The sequence below is a fragment of the Panthera onca genome, chromosome B2 (assembly GCF_046562875.1).
Source record: "Panthera onca isolate mPanOnc1 chromosome B2, mPanOnc1 haplotype 2, whole genome shotgun sequence".
In the NCBI taxonomy this organism is placed as follows: domain Eukaryota; kingdom Metazoa; phylum Chordata; class Mammalia; order Carnivora; family Felidae; genus Panthera; species Panthera onca.
In genome coordinates this window covers 34,495,008-34,516,552 of record NC_138343.1, presented here as the reverse complement: position 1 = coordinate 34,516,552, position 21,545 = coordinate 34,495,008, and the positions used below count along the sequence as shown (strand labels likewise).

At 38.8% G+C, this 21,545-nt stretch overlaps 1 protein-coding gene across 4 annotated transcripts in view; it reads right to left on the bottom strand.

The window, feature by feature from the left end:
- The window catches only part of MAPK14 (mitogen-activated protein kinase 14), a 75,125-nt gene that overhangs the window by 20,493 nt on the left and 33,087 nt on the right, over positions 1-21,545 (bottom strand). For all 4 annotated transcript variants that reach the window (XR_013555605.2, XM_078446855.2, XM_060615322.3 and 1 more), the window contains exons 4-8: positions 8,712-8,823; positions 7,957-7,986; positions 7,578-7,625; positions 6,325-6,439; positions 5,681-5,752 (exon numbers count right to left, since the gene is read on the bottom strand). Coding sequence is in view for 3 of the 4 variants with exons in the window: in XM_078446855.2 (XP_078302981.1) it covers positions 5,681-5,752; positions 6,325-6,439; positions 7,578-7,625; positions 7,957-7,986; positions 8,712-8,823 (377 nt within the window). In the remaining variant the exon portion in view is untranslated. The remainder of the gene's footprint in view (positions 1-5,680; positions 5,753-6,324; positions 6,440-7,577; positions 7,626-7,956; positions 7,987-8,711; positions 8,824-21,545) is intronic.

Below are 21,545 nucleotides of genomic sequence, written 5' to 3'. Positions count from 1 at the left end.
AACTTACTATTAAGCTATAGGAATCAAAACAGTGTGGTACTGTTATATAAGCATAGATATACAGACAAATGGATTAGAATTAGCCTTGGACAGAAATGCCAAGCCTATTCAGTGGGAAAAGGATAGTCTCTTCAACAAATGGCTCTGGGACAACTGGGTTTCCATATGCAAAAGAACAAGTTGGACCTCAAACCTGACATCATATACAAAAATTTACTCAAAATGGATCAAAGACCTAGGTATGACAGAGAAACACATACAACTCTTAGTAGAAAACACAGTAAATCTTCAAACCTTGAATTTGGTAATACATTCTTAGATATAACATGAGCAACAAAAGGAAAAAATAGATGAATTGGAACTTCATCAGAATCAAAACTTCAGTGCATCAAAGGACATTATCAAGAGGGGCGCCTCGGTGGCTCCAGTTTGTTGAGCGTCTGACTTTGGCTCAGGTCACGATCTCACAGCTTGTGGGTTCGAGCCCTGCATTGGGCTCTGTGCTGACAGCTCAGAGCCTGGAGCCTACTTCGGATTCTGTGTCTCCCTCTCTCCCCCCTCTGCCTCCCCCGCTCATGCTCTGTCTCTCTCTGTTTCTCAAAAGTAAACATTAAAAAAAATTTTTTTTAAAAAAAGGACCTTATCAAGAAAGTGAACACACTACCCACAGAATGGGAGAAAATACTTGCAAATCACATATCTAATAAAGGCTTAATATCCAGAATATATAAAGAACTAAAAACTCAACAACAAAAAGACAACCCAATTAAAAGATGGGTGAAGAACTTGAACAGACATTCCTCCACAGGAGATACACAAATGGCCAATAAACACAGGAAAAGATGCTCAACATTATGAGTCATTAGGGAAATACAAATTAAAACCACAAAGAGATACCACTTCATACCTATGAGGATGGCTATAATTTAAAAAAAAAGAAGAGGGCGCCTGGGTGGCTCAGTCGGTTAAACGTCCGACTTCAGCTCAGGTCATGATCTCACAATCCGTGAGTTCGAGCCCCGCGTCGGGCTCTGTGCTGACACCTCAGAGCCTGGAGCCTGCTTTGGATTCTGTGTCTCCCTCTCTCTCTGCCCCTCCCCTGCTCATGCTCTGTCTCTCCCTGTCTCAAAAATAAATAAAAACATTAAAAAAAAATTTTTTTTTTTTTAAAAAAGAAGAAAAGAGTAAGTGTTGGTGAAGACACGGAGAAAAGCTCCTACATCACTGGTGGGCATGTAAAATGGTACAGCTGCTGTGGAAAACAGTTTGATAGCTCGTCAAAAAAGTAAACGTAGAATTACCACAGGACCCAACAATTCCACTCCTAGATATGTATACCCAAAAGAACTGAAAGCAGGGCCTCAAACAGAGAGCTATATGCCAATGTTCATTGCAGCACTATTCACAATTGCCAGAGGTGGAAATAACCCAAGTGTCAACGAAAAGATGAGTGCATACACACACAGGGGAATACACAGAAAACGGAACGGAGTCCTGATAACATGCTGCAACACAGAAGAACCTTGAAAACATTATGGCTAAGAGAAATAATCAAGGAAAGGAACAAATATTGTGTGATTCCACTTATATGAAATATCTAGAATAAGCCAATTGAGGAAGTTGAAGAGAGGAAACCAGAGGCTGTGGGAAGGAAGAATGGGGGTTATTGTTCAATGGGTACAGTTTCCGTTGGGGTGATGAAGATGTTTTGGAAATAAGATAGTGGTGATGGCTGCACAACTTTGTAAGTATAGTTAGTGCCAGTGGACTGTGTATTTAAAAATGGTTAAGATGGTAAATTTTATGTTATGCGTTTTTTACCACAATAAGAAAAAGGTAAAAGGCAAATTTTATGTTAATACCTTTTACCACAAAAATATTTTTAATTCAGTTTCTAAGTTTCACTAGCCACATTGTAAGTGCTCAATAGCCACATGTCACTGGTGGCTACCAACCAGTGCACAGCCCAAACAGAAAACATTCACAATACCACAGACAATTCTATTAGATAGTTCTTATCTAGCAGCTAAAACCACCAGTTTTTTTTTAACTTTTTGATGTTTATTTTTTTTGAGAGAGAGAGAGAGAGAGAGAGAGGCAGAGAGAGAGGGAGACACAGAATCCGAAGCAGGCTCCAGGCTCTGAGCTGTCAGCACAGAGCCCGACGCGGGGCTCAAACTCGCGAACCGCAAGATCATGACCTGAGCCAAGTCGGCCGCTTAACGGACTGAGCCACCTACGCACCCCTAAAACCACCAGTTCTAGATGAGAATAATATGATTAATACGTGAGGAAAACAGGGAGAAAACTGCACTCAACAGAAGAGCAGTTCTAGAGGCTGCCTCAGCATTCAGTTGCATTTAAAAATCATAAATAAGCAGTGGCTGCACATCTTGCCGGGCAAAGAAAGAATGTGTGGGGCCAGCACATCCTCCAAAGGAAAAAGAAAAAGAAAAATTTTAAGAAAAAGAAAAAGAAAAAAGAAAAGAAAAAGAAAAATTTGGGGAATAGGTAACAAATAAAATAACATAAAGAAACTGTGACCTGAGTCATAAGTAACAGTTTTGGATCTATCTTCTCTGGGTCTTGGTTTCCTCACATGTATAAAAAACAGGGAGTTCAATTAGATGTTTTCTAATATCCTTCCAGGCCCCCAAGTGGATAAGTCTAAATTATTAACTTTCTCATCTCATCGGTACCTTTAAAAAAAAATGAGGGGGCGCCAGGGTGGCTCAGTCGGTTAAGCATCTGACTCTTGATTTTGACTCAGGTCGTGATCTCACAGCTCGTGGGATCAAGCCCTGTGTTGGGCTCTGCGCTGACAGCATGGAGCCTGCTTGGGATTCTCTCTCCCTCTGCCCCTCCCTCTCTCTCTCTCTCTCAAAATAAGTAAATAAACTTTAAAAAAAAATGAGGAAAAACTGCCTAACTAATTTTTTTAGGATCAGCCTGAAAGGTTAAGAGTAAAAATCAACTGGTCTAAACTCTAGTTGTGCTCAGCACCTGCTGCACATTGGCAACAACCGGGGACTTAAAACATACGTCAAAGCCTGTGCTTGGACCCCACACCAACTTTAGTTGAGTCTGTGAGGTGGTGCCCTGGCACTTGGGAGTTTTTAAAAGCTCCCCGAAGTATTCTGGTGAAAATGAGAGTTAAGAACCACTATGCTAGAATGCACATAACTGTACACTTTAGGCAAGAAAAAGTCCTAGAAAACGTTTTCCTCTCTCCTTGTCCGGCCACCAAATCTACATCCACACAGCTGGCAACTGACAGGATGGGGGTGGTATGTATTGCAAATACAAATCCTCTGAATTTGACTTTTATGATCCGGTAGAATATCTGTCTGAAAAAGAGCCAAGTACAAAAGAAATGGTGTAGTACTAAAATAGGAATTTTGAAATGAATTTTCGTGTATTAAAAAAAAGCCCATGGCAAAAAGCCTAAATGCTAGGTTTTCTAGCTAAAGCTCACAGAAGGAAAAGAAGTATGCACAAAAAGGGAAGACTTCTGGGGCGCCTGGGTGACTTGGTCAGTTAAGCGTCCAACACTTGATTTCAGCTCAGATCAGGATCTCACAGTCATGAGATCGAGCCTCACGTCAGGCTCCGCACTGACAGCACGGAGCCTGCTTGGGATTCTCTCTCCCTCTGTTCCTACCCTGCTTGCACACATGTGCACACACTCTGTCTCTGTCTCTAAAATAAGAAAAAATAAAGGGAAGATGTCTTACAGGTTGAAAGTTAGCATTCTAAAAGAGTCAAGCCATCAGGGAGTAAGTAAGTCTGTGAGATAAAATCATAGGGCACAATTGCTTTAAAACCTTTCTACCAGTAGCCCGCCAAGGGGCTCCATCCTTTACTACTTGTCACACAATTTAAATAAAACAAACAAACAAAAACTTTTAATGATTCACAGGCAGACAGTAAAGTGGGAAGGTAAAGGGAAAAAGTGTTTCCCAAAAGTCAGTAATGAAGATGATGGCTAACATTTCCTGCCAGGCTCTAACTACTTTCCAGATACTGTCTCACTGAATTCTCACAACTGCCTTGTAAAGTACATACTATTAGCCTTTTATGGTTAAGGAAATCAAGAGACAGAGGTTAGAAAACACACAGCGGGGAGCATAAGAGGCAGGATCGAAACCCAGGAAATCTGATTCCAGAGTATGTGTTCTCAACCAGTACACCCTACTGTCTCTCTCCACTACTCTGCATGTCAATGCAGGCACGCGTGTCCAAAGCTGACTGCAGGTAAAAGGAGCTACAGATAATAAAGAAGAGGAAGGGGAGGGAGGAATCGAGAAATGCATCAGAGTAGTGTGCTTGGGAAGAGAGACATTAGTCTGCTGGATGGGGACTCTGAGCTGTGTACCTGAGGAAAAGGGGAATTAAAAATTTCCCTAATTCTCTTAGCTTGGACTATAATGTATATACCACATTTCTAAGAGGCAGATATAAGGTGAATGAAACAAACACTAGGTATTTAAACCAAGAATCCGGGACCGAGGAGCAGTAAGGTGAGTTCAGTACAGGGAGACAGAACTCTATCAATGCAGAAATAGTCAGGGAAATACACAACTTTGCCTGAGGGACAGAAGCTTTTCAGTTCATTAGGAAAGCACATTTTTCTTCAGCAGAAGATAGACAGAACATGTGGAGAGATAGCATGAACATTCACAGTCACCACAAAAGTATATCCCAAACTGTAAGCAAGTAAACGGACATTCTGGTATAAATTCAATGAGTTTGCTTAGGTGAGGGTCCGTTAAAACAGCTTTTAGGTCTCTAAGCATGATAGAACACATTCATAGCATGACTGCAGCATTTTTAAAGCCCAGCCAAACCCACTATAGGCTAGCCAGATGAATTTTACAAAAATCTTCAAACCTAATTCTAGACACATATTTTAACATTCTTTCTCACTTGAACATCTTCCCCAAGTGAAAGTAATGGGACTTCTAACAAACCACATTTGGATGATACTACTTCTAAAGCATGAAATGGGCATACAGCAGATGGGAAAGGGCCTAAAATAAAAGGGCCATGGTAAACCATGGGCTAGATGGTAAATCTGGCAGTAAATTAAGGTTTGGCTACAATCTAGATAAAAACAAAATTGTGCTGGAAAAAAAAAAATTGTGCCATCACATGGCAGGATGACCTTATGTCTTCCTTTTATTATTTGTTGTTAAACAACAAATATAAAGAGAGTCAGCAGGTACATCATTATAGGGATGAAATATAATCTTTTTAACATGTAAATCAAACATAAAAGCTAAAGACACCCCTGATTTATAAATGGGTATCTTGCTCTCATTAAGTGTTTGTACAAGTAGACTAAACCAGTCATTGAGATCTGGAGTCTCTCAGGAATACGCTCGGGTTGCAGAACTGCTGTGGGAAGATTAATGTAATAAAGAACTCACTGCAAAAGATGACAGGTGAAAGATATAAAGAGTTCTCCAGCTTGTGAGGAATTTTTCCAACTCACAAGTAAAACTGAAGGCACTTTGTTGGCAAGGCAAGACACTTAGCCAGAGGGCAGATCTCATAACGCATGTCTCAACTATATAAGCAAGTAACTGAGAGCTTCTCTAGAGACAGGTAAAAATAATATACTTCCATGGACACTGGAATACAGATAAGAAACAAGAATCCAAAACTTTTTAAAGGATACGGTCTGTACCAGGAAACAATGTTCTTCCAGTCAACAGCTCGGCCATTATGCATCCCACTGACCAAATATCAACTGGCAAAATTAAAGAGAAAAGGGCATACAATGTCACTGTTATCATACCTGACCACAAATGGAACTATAACTAGAAGTGAAATACTCAACTTAATATTTAAGACATTTGAGGTCCACGATTCATGCTCATCTTTATGGAAGTTAGCTTACTAAGACCTTCACCCCACTAACGGGCTTCATAGGTAGGATATCAAAACATACTTAAGGCAAAGAGAAATAAGCTGTTCACAAAGGGGTAGAGACTCTTATTGGTGGAAATGGTGGATTATCCCAAGTCATGTTGAGAGGTTACAATTATGAACCCATTGTCTTCAGATAGAAGTACTCACAGAATACGCGGGAAATCTAAATAAATAAAAACTCAACTGCTAAATCATAAAGTTTGAAAGCGGTGTACAACACCACCCCCCTTCTCTATCTGAGCGACTGAAATATTTGCTGTCGACTTTAAAAGGATTACTGATGGAAACAAAAGATGCTTCCTCCCATTCCCACTACCTCCGCTTCTGAGAATCCCAAATACGCTCAACATGCTGCCCAAGAAGGTGCTAAATAACCAATAAAAGCAATACCTGTCTGGTTGTAATGCATCCAGTTCAGCATGATCTCAGGAGCCCTGTACCACCTAGTGGCCACATAGCCTGTCATTTCATCATCTGTATGTCGAGCCAGTCCAAAATCCAAGATCTAAGGGAGAGAAGAGAAATCAGGCACTGGAACAGTCAGGATCCTAAGTCTCATAAGGCAGGAGGGAAAAACTCTACTGCCTCAGAAATGGGAAGAACAATACAGCACTTTCATAAACATACTTCCAAGTCTATGTTTGGAATGCATGATAAACACAGCAATTTAAAAAATGAAATTACAAAAAGCAAAACAAAAATGTTACTCCAAAGCATTTACCCAAGAGCAATGAAAACATACAGCCACACAAGGGCTTGCATATGAATATTCATAGCAGCTTTACACAGCCCCAAACTGGAATCGAAGCAAAGGTCTATCAACAGGTAGATGGATAGACAAATCGTGGCATAGTCACAAAATGGATACTATTCAGCAACAAAAAGGAATGAACTACTGATATAACACAGATCTCAAAAATATTATACGAAGCAAAAATCAGATACACACACACAAATACTGTATGATTCCATTCGTGTGAAATTCCAGAAAAAAATAAATCTGTTCTATGGTGTCAGCAATTAGATCAGTGGTCCAGGATTAGGGGTAGAGGAGCAGGGAGTGGCTCGGAAGGAGCATAAGTCAGCTTCTGGAAGTGAAAAGGTGTTCTTTATTTTAATTGTGTTGGTGGTTAAATGGATACATAAATTTATCAAGGGTGCACTTAAAATGAGTCTTCTTATTACATTTAATTACGTTTAAAAGAGTGATTAAAAATGAGAAAAAATATTCCAAAGCTGCTTGCTGTCTATATATTTATATTTATCCCCTATTTGAATTATTTTGAATGAGTGGCTTTTGCCATTCTTATCTTAGGAAACTAATCTAGTAATTATCTCTTCAGGATTGCTTACTTAATATTCAGACTATGATTTTCCTTTATTATAACTAACAAATTAAATTTCTAATGTAACTTTATTTTAGAATGAAAATACGACACCTGATGCCACCTTCAATATCCTTTAAACTAAGACTTATTAAGTCTGTGATTCAAATTTCAAACTCTGATATTTCTAAGGAAAATATGAATTTTCAGACAAAATGTCATGATTTTATAAACCCATTTACTACGTAAGTCTGCCTGGTTAGTCAAACATGTAATTACAAGTGGAAACAAACAATTCCCACCATCTCTTCATCTTACCTTCAGCTCACAGTCTTCATTCACAGCTAGATTACTAGGCTTCAGGTCCTAGGAAGCAAGTCCAGAGAGGACATGATCAACTCTATGATTCATGCTAGGTTTTCTCCCCACAGGTAATGATGAAGATCCAAACATAAAAGTAAGACTTTATTCAGCTATAAGTGATCTCCATCTATATAGTCAGTCACTACCTAGTCCTAATTAGCCTTAAATAGTAAAAACCACACACATTTCTTTAATCAGTTTAAACTTAGAGTAAAGTTATAATCAATAGTTCAATGGCTAAAATAAGCTTAGACTAGGATCTTGGCCACATGCTGGTCCTCTCCACTTCAGCGCTCCCTCCCCAAATAATGCAATCAAAATCACAATACATTACCCTGTGAATTATGTCAGCTGAATGTATATACTGTGAAAGAGAAAAAAGTCAGTTAAATCAAAAAGTTATCTCCAACCTCTTATGGCCATATGACATAGTTAAAGTATATTTTCATGAATCAGTAAGAACTACTAGTATTAAAAAGTAGCATTAGAAATGACAACAAGTAATTATCAGTAATCTGAACATTTATCATAACTATGATTTCTATACCATCGACTCTATTCATAGAGTTGAAGTATAAGTGAAACAGCTTTCAACCTATTTTCTGGCTAGTGCTCTGGAGCTCACTAGGGACTCAAAGCTGCTAAATGTCAATGTCAAAGGTGCTTTAATTTTAAAACATTACTTATCTGCCCTTCCCACAAACAAATTAGCATCCTAGAGGAGGTTTTTAAAGTTTCAACATGACTCTGACCAGACATTAGATTAGATCAAGAGATTATGACTACTCTTTAGAAGGAAGAATGAAGAGTCCTGAGCTCTCAGACATACATATTGAAATATCTATTATGGGTGGAATGATATGATGTCTGGACTTGTCTTAAAAGAATCCAGGGCTTGGGGAATACAACAGAAACAAGATTGGCCATATTTTGGTAGCTGTGGTCATTGAGTAAACGCAGGGGTTCATTACAGTATAATTGTACTTGTGATTTTATGTTTGAAATTTTCCATAAGAAAGGGTTTTTTTTTTTTTTTCTTTCTTCTTCTTCTTTCTCTTAAGCCTTGAGATGGAGAAAGGGAGACTATACCTTGAGACCTCGGAGAATCTGGTAGATAAGGAACTGAACATGGTCATCCGTAAGCTTCTGACATTTCACAATGTTGTTCAGATCTGCTCCCATGAGATGGGTCACCAGATACCTAGAAATTAATGGAGAGTTACACAATAATCCAGAACCCCTGTGAAAGCTCTTAATTTCATAAGACTTCTAGAAGTATTTAAGAAAAGGCAATTGCCTAAAAGGCAATCTACTGAATAGAAGATATCTGCAAATGATAGATCTGATAAAGGGTTAGTATCTAAAATATATAAAGCACTGATACAACTGGACACACCAAAAGCAAATAATCCAATTAAAAAATGGGCAGAAGATATGAACAGACATTTCCCCAAAGAAGACATACAGATGGCCAATAGACACAGGAAAAGATGCTCAACATCACTCGTTATCAGGGAAATGAAAATCAAAATCACAATGAGATACCACCTATGACTGTCAGAATGGCTGGAATAAAAAATTCAAGAAACAAGTGTTGGTGAGGATGTAGAGAAAAAGGAACCCTCATGCACTACTGGTAGGAATGCAAACTGGTGCAGCTGCTGTGGAAAACAGTATGGAGGTTCCTCAAAAAATTAAAAATAGAACTATCATATGTCCAGTAATCACACTATTGGGTATTTACCCTCAAAATACAAAAACACTAATTCAAAGGGATACATGCACCCCTCTGTTTATAGCAGCATTATTTACAATAGCCAAGGTATGGAAGCAGCCCAAGTGTCCATCAACTGATGAATACAGATGTGGTATATATATACACAGTGTAATATTTCATATACCATATATGGTATATACATAGTGCAACAACATAGATAGAGCTAGAAAGTATAATGCTAAGCAAAATAAGTCGGTCTAAGAAAGACAAATACCATATAGTTTCACTCATATGTGGAACTTAAGAAAACAAATGAATAAAGGAAAAAAAGAGAGAGAGAGAGAGACAAACCAAGAAACAGACTCTTAACTACAGAGAACAAACTGATGGTTACCAGAGGGGAGGTGGGTAGGGGGGTTGATGAAATAGGTGATAGGGATAAAAGAGTACAGTTATCATGATGCACAAAAGAGAAGAGAAGAGAAGAGAAGAGAAGAGAAGAGAAGAGAAGAGAGAAGAGAAGGGAAGAGAAGGAAGGGAAGGGAAGGCAAGGCAGTAAGTATGACAGTGACAGCTAAAAACTTAGTAACTACATGGGGGGCTCATTACCCCTATTCTAACTTTACCACCTTCCATCTAGTTTTCTAAATATTTCTATAATCCTTCTTACTAGATGTATCTTTTCTTAGGTTCTCTGAAGAAAGAGACAAGAAAAAAGCAAAGATGAAGATCAGAATGATGTATGTGTCAATATCAGTTTAAAAAAAAATGTTGCATGAGAAATACACAGTGCAACTAAATACATGGCCATGATGAAGTATCTTGATTTTTAAATCTATCATTGTTATTTTCACCTCATTATAAACCAAGTTGTAGGCACTAAAATAGGAACATTTTTAAATTTTCAAATTACAATTCTCCTTTTTCAGGATTCACTGGTAAAAGGATATTGTTCACTGACAATATTCCTGCATTTACTTTAAAGGAAGGAGGAATATTATCTATAAAGCAAAATGGGGCATTCCAGAACCTCTCCGCACAGGTGTGGTCCTGGTTATTAACCTTACGTGGTAAGATTAGGGAAACGATTACATTCAAGTCCAACAGGTTCACCACAAATATTCTAGATGCAATGCCTTACCCACTCATTACTGTATTACACAGCTATGGGAACATAAAAACCAGATCAGCAGTAAAAAGGCTGAATTTTTAAAAATCAAGTTAGGTTTTATCTACTGTGTAAGAATCACTACTCGTTCCTGAGGCTGAATAATAACGTATACCAGTTGAGCTATTACAAATGCTTTCATTTCATTTCTATTTTTATATTTTATAAATTTAGAGGAAAAGACACTAGGCCAGTAAATTTAAATCTATTAATCGTTATATAAATATGTGCACGATCTCTCTTCATACACACACACACCCCACCCCACATCACACCACACCACACATTATATTGTTACTTTCTCTCCTTAAAGAGGAACTGAATTTTTCTCCTGTTTCGTAATTTCCCTTTTGGGCGGATATGGTCAGTTCCCAATTTCACATAGATCAAAAGAACTTAGCCTAGATATAAAAGTAAGACTTTAGCATTTCATATTTTTAAAGGTTGCACAATTACACGTCCTTGAGGAAAGGGCAGACTCTAAATGTAATTTAAAGAGTAAATTGGACTTTTTGAAAGGCTTCATTAAAGGTAGTTCTCTTTTAAGAGATGTTCCAAGCTCAACATAACAACCAAATGTAGTCAGTGCTTGCTCTGTGTCAAGCGCTGTGTATCATGCCTGTGTCTCATGTATTCTTCCCGACAACTCTATAAGGTAAGTCTCATTAGCCTTGCCATTTCACTGATGAGGAAACAGAACAAGGATATGTAACTTGCTCAAGGTTAAAACAGTGATAATACCAAGGGTTGAATCAAAAACCGTTTGCTCTCAGGACCATGGTCTTTTTTTTTTTTTTTTAACTTTTTTTTTAATGTTTATTTTTGAGAGAGAGAGAGAGAGCTAGCATAAGCAGGGGAGGGGCAGAGAGAGAGGGAGACACAGAATCCGAAGCAGGCTCCAGGCTCTGGGCTGTCAGCACAGAGCCCGATGAGGGGCTTAAACCCACAAACCGTAAGATCATGACGTGAGCTGAAGTCAGATGCTTAACCAACTGAGCCACCCAGGCACCCAGGACCATGGTCTTAATCACAGCACATACTGCTTCCAAATTCTTCCATTTGACTTCAAATGTAAGTCAAAAGAATGATCTTCTTTAAAAAAAAAAAAAGTTTTCTAAGTGTCACAATAATCAGGGAAGCAGTATCTCTAGATGATTTCCATAATAATTCTCAATTAAGTAATTTGACAGTAAGTATCAAAGTAAGTAACTTTGATACTTACTATCAAAGTTAATCTTTACTGAAAGAAGAAAGTTGGCAAAAGCCTAGCAATATTCCATCTTAATCACAGTCACTGTATTTTTTTAGCCCCAACTAACACATAATCTGACAAATATGAGAATGTTATCAATAACTGGTTAATATTTTGAAATCAGGACTTCTCCCAGAAGATCAAGTATAATGGTTGCCATATGCATAATATCAATTATGACAAAATGTAAGGCTCAGGTTGAGGAAGAGAGAATCCAATTTCTATTTTATAAGTGTTTTGCAAAGAATTACATTTTATGACTTTGGATAGAACAAGGATTATTCTCTCGATTTTAAAAAATAATTTTAAGGAGAAAAGGTAAACAAAGAGAACATTGTTCTACATGATTCCACTTAGAATCTCCCTTAATTTGTCTTGAAATAAAACCTAAAAATCTTAACTCTCTAATATGCCTGTTCTAGTTCACAAAGATGTTAAGCAGTATTATCAAAACAACCATAGTAATTTCAAATATAACTATTGTGTTTAAATGGTTACCAGTGACTTAAGAAATCCTATACAGCCAGGGGTGCCTGGATGGCTCAGTTGGTTAAGTGTCCGACTTCAGCTCAGGCCATGATCTCATGGTTCGTGAGTTCAAGCCCCGCGTCTGAGCTGACAGCTCAGAGCCTGGAGCCTGCTCGAGATTCTGTGTCTCCCTCTCTCTCTGACCCTCCCCTGCTCGCACTCTGTCTCTCTCTCTCTCAAAAATAAATAAACATTAAGAAAAAAAAATTTTTAAGAAATCCTATATAGCCAGAAGACCACTGAGTGCACAGCCTGAGAGACAAAGAGCATGCTTTTAATTAGAATATTCCACCACTGTCCCTATCAGAGACCACATCTATTTTATCAGTAAAATTTCCAGGTAGAGGGTGAGACTGTCAAAACATTAAATTAACGAGTCTATATAGTAATAACTATCATGCATTGCTGCCAGGCTACAATTAAATAAACTAAAAAGCATTCATGGCAGAAATGTCTTGCAGGGAGTAACCTAATTACTGTATGTTGTTTCCACGAATCCCAAAGACTAATTCACAACAACCAATTGTCAAATTCCAGCTCATCATACACTGAAAGGTTTCAAAAATAAACCTTCCAACAGTGGACAAAAGCAAGCATCATGCAAAGTTACTGAATGTTTATGGAAGAGGTATGAACTTTTAAAACGGTGAACAAGGGAGAAGAAAATGTAGATGAACACATTTTGAATAAGTCTATTCCAAAAGGAGCATTCATGGATAACCACATTTCTACAGCATTTGTCTCTGGAAAGCAAATTTAGTTACATTTTGGTAAAGACATGACTACTATTGTCAGTGTTCATAATACCTCAAATAAATTAACAGAGGTTTGACTTGAGAAAGCCAGAATGCTATCTAGTTGTCATCTTTTCTTTCTCTCTGTTTATTTTTAAGCTAGAAAGGAAAATCAAATGTAGAACAATTATGATGGACTTTTCAAAGAAATTAACTACCACAGATTTGGGGCCCAAGCCTCGTCTGGATTCCAAAATACATGGTTTCCTCAACCCTAATTGGACAAAGAAATAAGTTGAAAGTTTTTTTTTTCCATAAAAGGAATATTTGACAAAATTAAAGACATTTATTTAGGGTAAGAGAGATATTTTTCTCAAATAACAAGATGAGTTATAGATACGCTATTTCAAGAATTTATAACTCACCCAGTCACAAAGAATGAGGACCATATAACCATCTCTCTCTTTAAATGAGAACCTACGGCACAAGTGGTATGGAGTGGTAAAAATTATGATAAATCTTAAATTCAAATGACAAGTTCCTTTTGGCTACAGAGTGAGACAGGGATACCACACAGCCTTAGACTGTGCAATCTGTAAAGACACTGATAAAGTGACTACTTCATAGACGAAGATAGACAATGTGCTCTTGAACTTACAAGGGACCCCCCTGCATGTGACAGGGAGAGGAAAGAACATATTTTAGCATCATAAGCAGTTGCCTTTACACCTAAAGAAAGGCTATCAAGATGAATGTTTGAGCAGTTCTCCATAATGGTCTACATTTCAGCTGTGTCCTCAACACCCTCTATCTCCAGCTCAAAAAGCCCCCTGCTTAACAGTGGTTAACCGTATCCAGAAGGCTCTGGAAGAGGTCTGCTGGGCAGCAGGGTTGCTGCTGTTGATAAGAGGCCCCGCGTTGGCCTGGAGACCAGGAGCTGTAATAATGACCAGAAACAAAGATCCACTGGTGTGTCAGCCAAGCAGGATGCTCGACCAGTCAGCTTCCTCCCTCCCTGCTGAACGGTTCTGAGGGCTCCCTATCGCAGCCGCAGGCCACTAGAGCAGACAGAGAATGTAGGCCAGAATGACCAGGCCCAGGATGGCAAAGAACATCAGGATGAAAATACCCAGCATGATGGAGCCCTTGGCCAAGGAGGCCTTTGGATTCTGGGCAAATTGAGCTGTGAGCATAGAGGCTGCAGCCAGTGGAGAGACATGGGTCCCCCTCTTCCCTTTCTAGTGCTCCCATCTTTAAAAATGAATTAAGTAATTAACAGAAACCCATGGGGGAGGGGAAGGAAAAAAAAAGAAAAAAAAGAGGTTAGAGTGGGAGAGAGAGCCAAAGCATAAGAGACTCTTAAAAACTGAGAACAAACTGAGGGTTGATGGGGGGTGGGGGGGGGGGGAGGGTAGGTGATGGGTATTGAAGAGGGCACCTTTTGGGATGAGCACTGGGTGTTGTATGGAAACTAATTTGACAATAAATTTCATATAATAAAAAATTTAAAAAATGCACTTAAAAAAATGAATTAAGTAAATTGGACTTTATTAGTCTAAAGGCTGAAAAGACAATTTCATGGCCTGATTCAAATCTTGTTCTTCACTTTCCTTGGAAGATGGTCTCCCTTAAATTAAATCAAACATAAAGAGCACAAATCACCATCTCCCAAAGTGATCATAAGTAAAATCTACTGTACCAGCAAAAAGGCAGAACTCTACATTAAGAGGTTTTCAGTACTCTCAACAGTGCCCCATTTTAGAACTTCACTTATTAAGCACTTCTTCGATAACACCCAATTGTCAAGACTCCTCCCCTACCACCTTTCTTTTTAAAGCATGATACAATCAGAAAAAATCTTCATAGAAAAAAAAAAATCTCTCTTATATCTATAGATTGGCATGTCTACTACTGTTAGTCCTATTTGATAAAGCAATCATCACAAGGCAAAAAAATATTTCCACATTTAAACAAAGTATTTAAAATAATCACAGGGATTGACAATTTGTAACCACAAGCCTCTGAAATACATCCAGTGATCCTTGGGACTCATTACAATCTATTTGCAACACAGCAGAGGAGTAATTTTTTAAAAATAAAAATCGGATCATATCACTTCTCTCCTTTTCCTTTAGAATAAAGATAAAACCCCCCTCAATGGCCGAATAAAACCTTACATAATCCAGCACCCTGTTCCCAAATATCTCTCTGACCTCATCATCTACTTCTCTCCCCTGTTCCATTCAGCTCCACACTAGCTTCCTTACTCCAGGCACAGAGACCCCCTTGCTGAAATTCCAATTCAGCATGGAGTCTTCTATCTCAGGACCTTTGCACTGGCTATTCTTTCTGCTTAGAATGCTCTCCTGCCTGGAATGCTCTTCCCCCAGAATATCCGTGAGTCTAATTCCTCTACTCCTTCAAATGTTTGCTCCAAAATTCACCTTCGCAATGAGAAGGCCATTGGCCACTGCATCTCACACTCTGCCCTCAGACTCCTAAATTCCCCTTTCTACATTACCTTTTCTTTTTGTCCACAGCATTATTGCCTGCTAATACACTAAATTTTTTTTATGCTCATGGTTTATTGTTATCTATCTGTACAATGCTCAAGGAGGACAAAATTATTTTTGTTCCCTGTAGTATCTATAGAAACTAGAACAGTATCTGGTAGATAGTAGGCACTAAATTACTACTGAACAGAATCTAATGACTCAGGACAATGCATATAGAATTACTAGTAGGACCAAGGAAGATACATCTCATTAAAATACTCATGCCAAAGATCTTATCTGGTAAGCAGACCAGATGGTTTTAATGTAAGGAGTAAAGGCACCATTTAGCAGCCATGTAGACAGCTTAGCCAGCTTATTTCACAACAAACTATTCTCCTCATTTAAAGCAAAGATCACTGAGAGGTGACTTCTAAATTATCTGCATCAATAAACCTGGACTCAATATTTTACTATATGGTCTACATTACAGTATAAAAACAAAAAGCTAGTCAAAAGAGAATATACTGAGCATACTACCAGAAAATTAGATCATCAACCAGTTGTAAACAAGACAGCACAAGGTTATTTCTTCAATCACTCCACCAACAAATATTAATTGTTGAGCACTGGGGATGCAATGATGAAAAAAGGGAGTTACAGAATTTAGATGAGAGGAAGGCATTTATGAATATAAACTCCTAAGAAAGCATGATTAGAGCTATAAAATATCAAGGTGCTAGAGAACACACAAAAGAGGGCCCCAACCCAGACTTAGGAAGGAGTTAATTGAAGGGAAAGATTTATTTTTTATTTTTTATTTAAAAAAAAAATTTTTTTTTAATTTATTTTTGAGACAGAGCATGAGCAGGGGAGGGGCAGAAAGAGAGGGAGACACAGAATCTGAAGCAGGCTCTAGGCTCTGAGCTGTCAGCACAGAGCCCGACGCGGGGCTCGAACTCACGGACTGTGAGATCATGACCTGAGCTGAGGGCAGACGCTTAACCGATTGAGCCACCCAGGCACCCCGGGAAAGATTTATTGAAGGACCCAAACTCTAAGCCAGACCCTGAAGCTTCTTTACCTTTTTAAATTAGCTCATCTGAGAAAAGGGGGACATCTTATTGACCATATCAGACAAAAACTCAATGGTATTAAATGTAAGTCACTGAAGACAGCTACAAGGAGTTTCACCAACTCTCTACCCTCGGCAGGTCGGCAGCAGACCTGCGAAGGAAGTAAGTTGCAAATATACCGTTGATACAGTTAACTCCTTCATCTTTCTCCCAGACTGCTTCTCTTCCTGCATTACCTATCTTGGGTGCTCAGCCTATTTTCAAAGAATGAAAGTATTTCTGTAAGCCCAAACAATGAGGCTGGGTATTTCTTTCACAGTGATGGAGGAAAGCATCACTTCCGAGCAGATAATGCTTATTTGCTAAATTAGGAAAACAACTCTTCTCTGCCACAAAAGCCAATCAATCATAATTTACTTACACAGTTTTTATCCAAATACAAAACAAAAATCAATGCTTATCTATCAACTCCTTTAACATTCTCCATTCAATCAAATCTCTTTTTCTGTACACTTGACACGTTTTCTTCATTTCTTTGACTGTCTGGAATAAATTTCAACCTCTAAGCCCCATCTATATTTACCTGTTTCTTCAGACCCAATTATTACTGTGTTTAGAGGCTTTCCTCTACTGAGTTTCTCCTGTGTCTTGAGACCCTGCATGTTGCTTTGACACATTAGAAATTTGACTTGGTACTTTAGTTATTTTAGGCAAACATTTATGTTTTGTCTCATTAAAAACAGGCACCACATACAACTGGAAGGCCTTCAGTTGTGACATCTTACACAGAACCAATCATAGTATCTACCCAGTAAGAAAGGCTGGCAGACTTTCAAATAATAATCACAGCCCTGGATCAAGAAAAATGTCATTAGAAATACATTTAGAAAAAAAAAAAAAAAGAAATACATTTAGAGCCAAAAGACCTGAGTTGTATGCAATTTCATATGTAGTATTACAGAATTCAGTTCTTCTCTCGACCCCAGTTTCCTCATCTGAAACCTCTAAGTACTAAAGATTCGACTATCTCTCTGCCCCTCCCCCACTCGTGCCCTGTCTCTCTGTCTCAAAAATAAACAAAACATAAAAAAAAAACCAAAAAACTTTAAAGATTCAACAAGGAAGAAAACAAACTCCCTGCTCTACTAGACCGTGCAAGCCAGAGGGAGAAGAGACACAATCACAAATACAGGATGGCAACATCTGCTAAGAACAACGTGGAGTAAGGTGTAGACACGGATGGCGGTAGGCTGAAGCTATGCTAGGGAGGGGAAAAAGAGCTTCTGGTGAAGAGACCTTTGAGTGGGTCCTGGAAGAAACGAAGGAGCCAGTCATGCGGATATGTGGGGAGGGTGTTCGGGCCAACATTAGAAACGAGGATAAAGGTCCCACTGGGAATGTGGATGTCCATATTCAAGCAAGAACACAGAGGCCAGAGTGGATGGATGCAGAGAGTGGGTGGGAAGAATATTAGATGTGGTCAGGGAGTGCACAGGAACAAATCATGTAGGATCTTCCAGAACCTACCACACTGCCTATGGTTTATTAAAAATTTTCTTCTCTCCTATGAGGAGTCTCAACTCGATCATCAGAGATCATGCTTATCTTTATTTACTGTTACATTCCTCAGAAACTAGTACCGTGCCTAGCATAGGATGGGTGTTCAAATACTGAATGAAATCAGATTAAATGTAAATCCAGAAACTCTCTTTACCACTGCAGTATGCTCAGCAGCTTTTATTTACAATGACGTAAAAAAGCTACACTTGTTAGGGGTCCCTGGGTGGCTCAGTCGGTTAAGCATCAGACTTCAGCTCAGGTCATGATTTCACGGTCCATGAGTTTAAGCCCCAGTTGGGTTCTGTGCTGACAGCTCAGAGCCCGGAGCCTGCTTCGGATTCTGTATCTCCCTCTCTCTGCCCCTCCCGTGTTCATGCTCTGTCTCTGTCTCAAAAACAAACGTTAAAAAAAATTTTTAAAGGAAAAAAGCTACACTTGTTAGATGAACAGTCATTTTTATCAAGTGTAACTCTACACAAGGTGATAATTTGCACACTGGTTTTCACTGAAGCAATGGTTGCTGGCTGACCCTGTTGTAAGGTCTTCTGCTAGATCACAGCAGATTCTAAAACCCCACTTCTATTTCCTCTTCAAGAACTAAGCAGAGATAAGGAACTCAGGTATAAGAAACCTGCAACGTGAAGGTGTAAAAAACAAAAAATGCAAAAAGCAGTAGAAAATTCCACTTACCATGAAAATTCAGCTTTCCTGAAATTTGAGGAAATAGTTCCCACTAAGAGTCCAAAGACTCTTCATTGCCTATAAGCTTGATTAGAGAACTGACACCCCCAAGAAAAGGCAATATTGTTGCACAAAGTTGCAGCTTTCTCTAGGGGCTAGGTTCTAATCAAGTGTTAAATGGCCAGTGCCATTTAAAATTTCTGGATTTCTGGGGTGCCTGTGTGGCTTAGTTGGTTAAGAGACTGACTCTTGACTTCAGCTCAGGTCATGATCTCATGGTTGTGAGACTGAGCCCCGCATAGGGCTCCACGCTGAGGGTGGAGCCTGCTTGGGATTCTCTCCCTCTCTCCTTTTGCCTGTCTCCCTCACTCATGTGCTCTCTCTCTCTCAAAATAAGTAAATAAACACTTTAAAAAATAATTTCTTTGGGTTTCTATTGGGAACTAAATATTTGAAGCATACATATGCATATACATGCCACCTCCCAGCAAACATTACCATCAAGAAGCCAAGAGAAATGTCCAAATGATTTTCAGTCACCAAACTACAAAATTTTGCCATCTGTATGACATCATATGGCAGTCAAGAACAGCTTCATATATTCATCTTTTAACTCCACATTTCCCAAACAATCTCTCTGTTAGATTCACATTGTTCCTAATGACCAAAACTCACTACCTATTGTTCCTTTCTCAAAAGTTATGTTCTCACAGGGGCGCCTGGCTGGCTCAGTCAGTAGATCATGTGACTCTTGATCTCAGGATTCTGAGTTCAAGCCCCATGTTGGGGGCAGAAATTACTTCAAAATAAAGTTTAAATTTAAAAAAGGACGTAGTCTTGGGGCGCCTGGATGGCTCGGTTGGTTAAGCGTCCAACTTCGGCTCAGGTCATGATCTCGCGGCTTGTAGGTTCAAGCCCCATGTCCAGCTCTGTGCTGACAGCTCTGAGCCTGAAGCCTGCTTCTGATTCTGTCTCCTTCTCTCTCTGCCCCTCCCCCACTTTTGCTGTCTCTATCAAAAATAAATAAACGTAATAAAAAAAATTTTTTTAAATAAAAAAGTATATAGCCTTACAAATGAAGTATGCACAATGCCTAGTAACCAAGAAGTTACAAATTCAGGAAAATTGTATTTGAATTGTATGATAAATGAAAAATGCTAACTGCAACATAAAGGCACAAATACACATAACACATGATTAAAATTCAACTGTAAATATGAAAAGTAACTAGAGATTTTATTAATTAGCACAAAAAAAAAATTCATGTTCAAAATTACAGCCTACTCTAAACCTGGCAGGCTACAGAACCACTCTAGCCTTCAGCGCGTCTGATTTGGCCAGAATAGTGGGTTTTTATCTGCCTGCTTTGTTTTAATGTGAATTTGACTATTTTAAGGAAGTACAGGGGCGCCTGGGTGGCGCAGTCGGTTGAGCGTCCGACTTCAGCCAGGTCACGATCTCGCGGTCTGTGAGTTCGAGCCCCGCGTCAGGCTCTGGGCTGATGGCTCGGAGCCTGGAGCCTATTTCAGATTCTGTGTCTCCCTCTCTCTCTGCCCCTCCCCCGTTCATGCTCTGTCTCTCTCTGTCCCAAAAATAAATAAAAAACGTTGAAAAAAAAAAAAAAAAAAAAAAAAAAAGGAAGTACAGTACCAGTATTTTGTTTTACCACACACACCCACTCCCAGTTGTATAATGCTGAGCCTCATTTATGTTAGTTGGCCCTAGAAGTATTTAAATTTGCAAACCTTGCAATTAATTGTAGGCAAAGATGTTTGGTCTCTTATGCAAATTCTGAAATGACTTTGGAAAACTCTGAAATAACCACAGTCCTGGACAAGCACTAATTTTTTTCAGTGATATAAACATTATAGAAAAATAGACAATGAAACATTTTCTTAAGGCAACCTTAGGTTCACCATTCTGTTTTCCGAGATTCTCCAGTATTAAAAAAGCTTCAGAAGTCAACCACCCCAATTTTCATCATTTGCCTATTAGGTTTAATTAGAGAACCACTGGGGGCCCAGGGAGGCAACGTGACTAGTCCAAGGTCCTATAGCCAATTCGTTTCTTGATTACAAATGTGTTTTAAATTTACTTCCTTCCCCCAGTAAGATTTTGATTTGTCAAGGGCAAAGAGTAGTGTTTTCCATTATTTTGAGGCTTTTTCTAACACTCTGTTCAGCAAATATTCAATAAGTGGTACTGAGATTTCCTCCTAAGAGATAAACTCAGTTCTTGTTTATAAATCCAGTAAAACCTTGGTTTGTGAGCATAATTCTTTCTGGAAACAAGCTTATAGTCCAAAGCACTTGTATATCAAAGGGAATTTCAAGAACCATTGGCTCAGTTGTGATCATGTGATGTTTGGCATCATGTACTATTTGTATTGCAAGACATTGCTCGTTTATCAAGTTAAAATCTATTAGAAATGTTTACTTGTCTTGCAAAACACTCGCAGAACAAGTTACTTGCAATCCAAGGTTTTACTGTAATCAGAACCTGGGGCACCTGGGTGGCTCAGTCAGTTAAGTATCCGACTCTTGGTTTTGGCTCAGGTCATGATCTTGGGGTTCATGACTTTGAGCCCTGAGTTGGACTCTGTGCTAGCAGCACAGAGCCTGCTTGGGATTCTCTCTCTCTCTCTCTCTCTCTCTCTCTCTGCCCCTCCCCTACTTGTGCTTGCTCTCTCTCTCTCGAAATAAATAAACTTAAAAA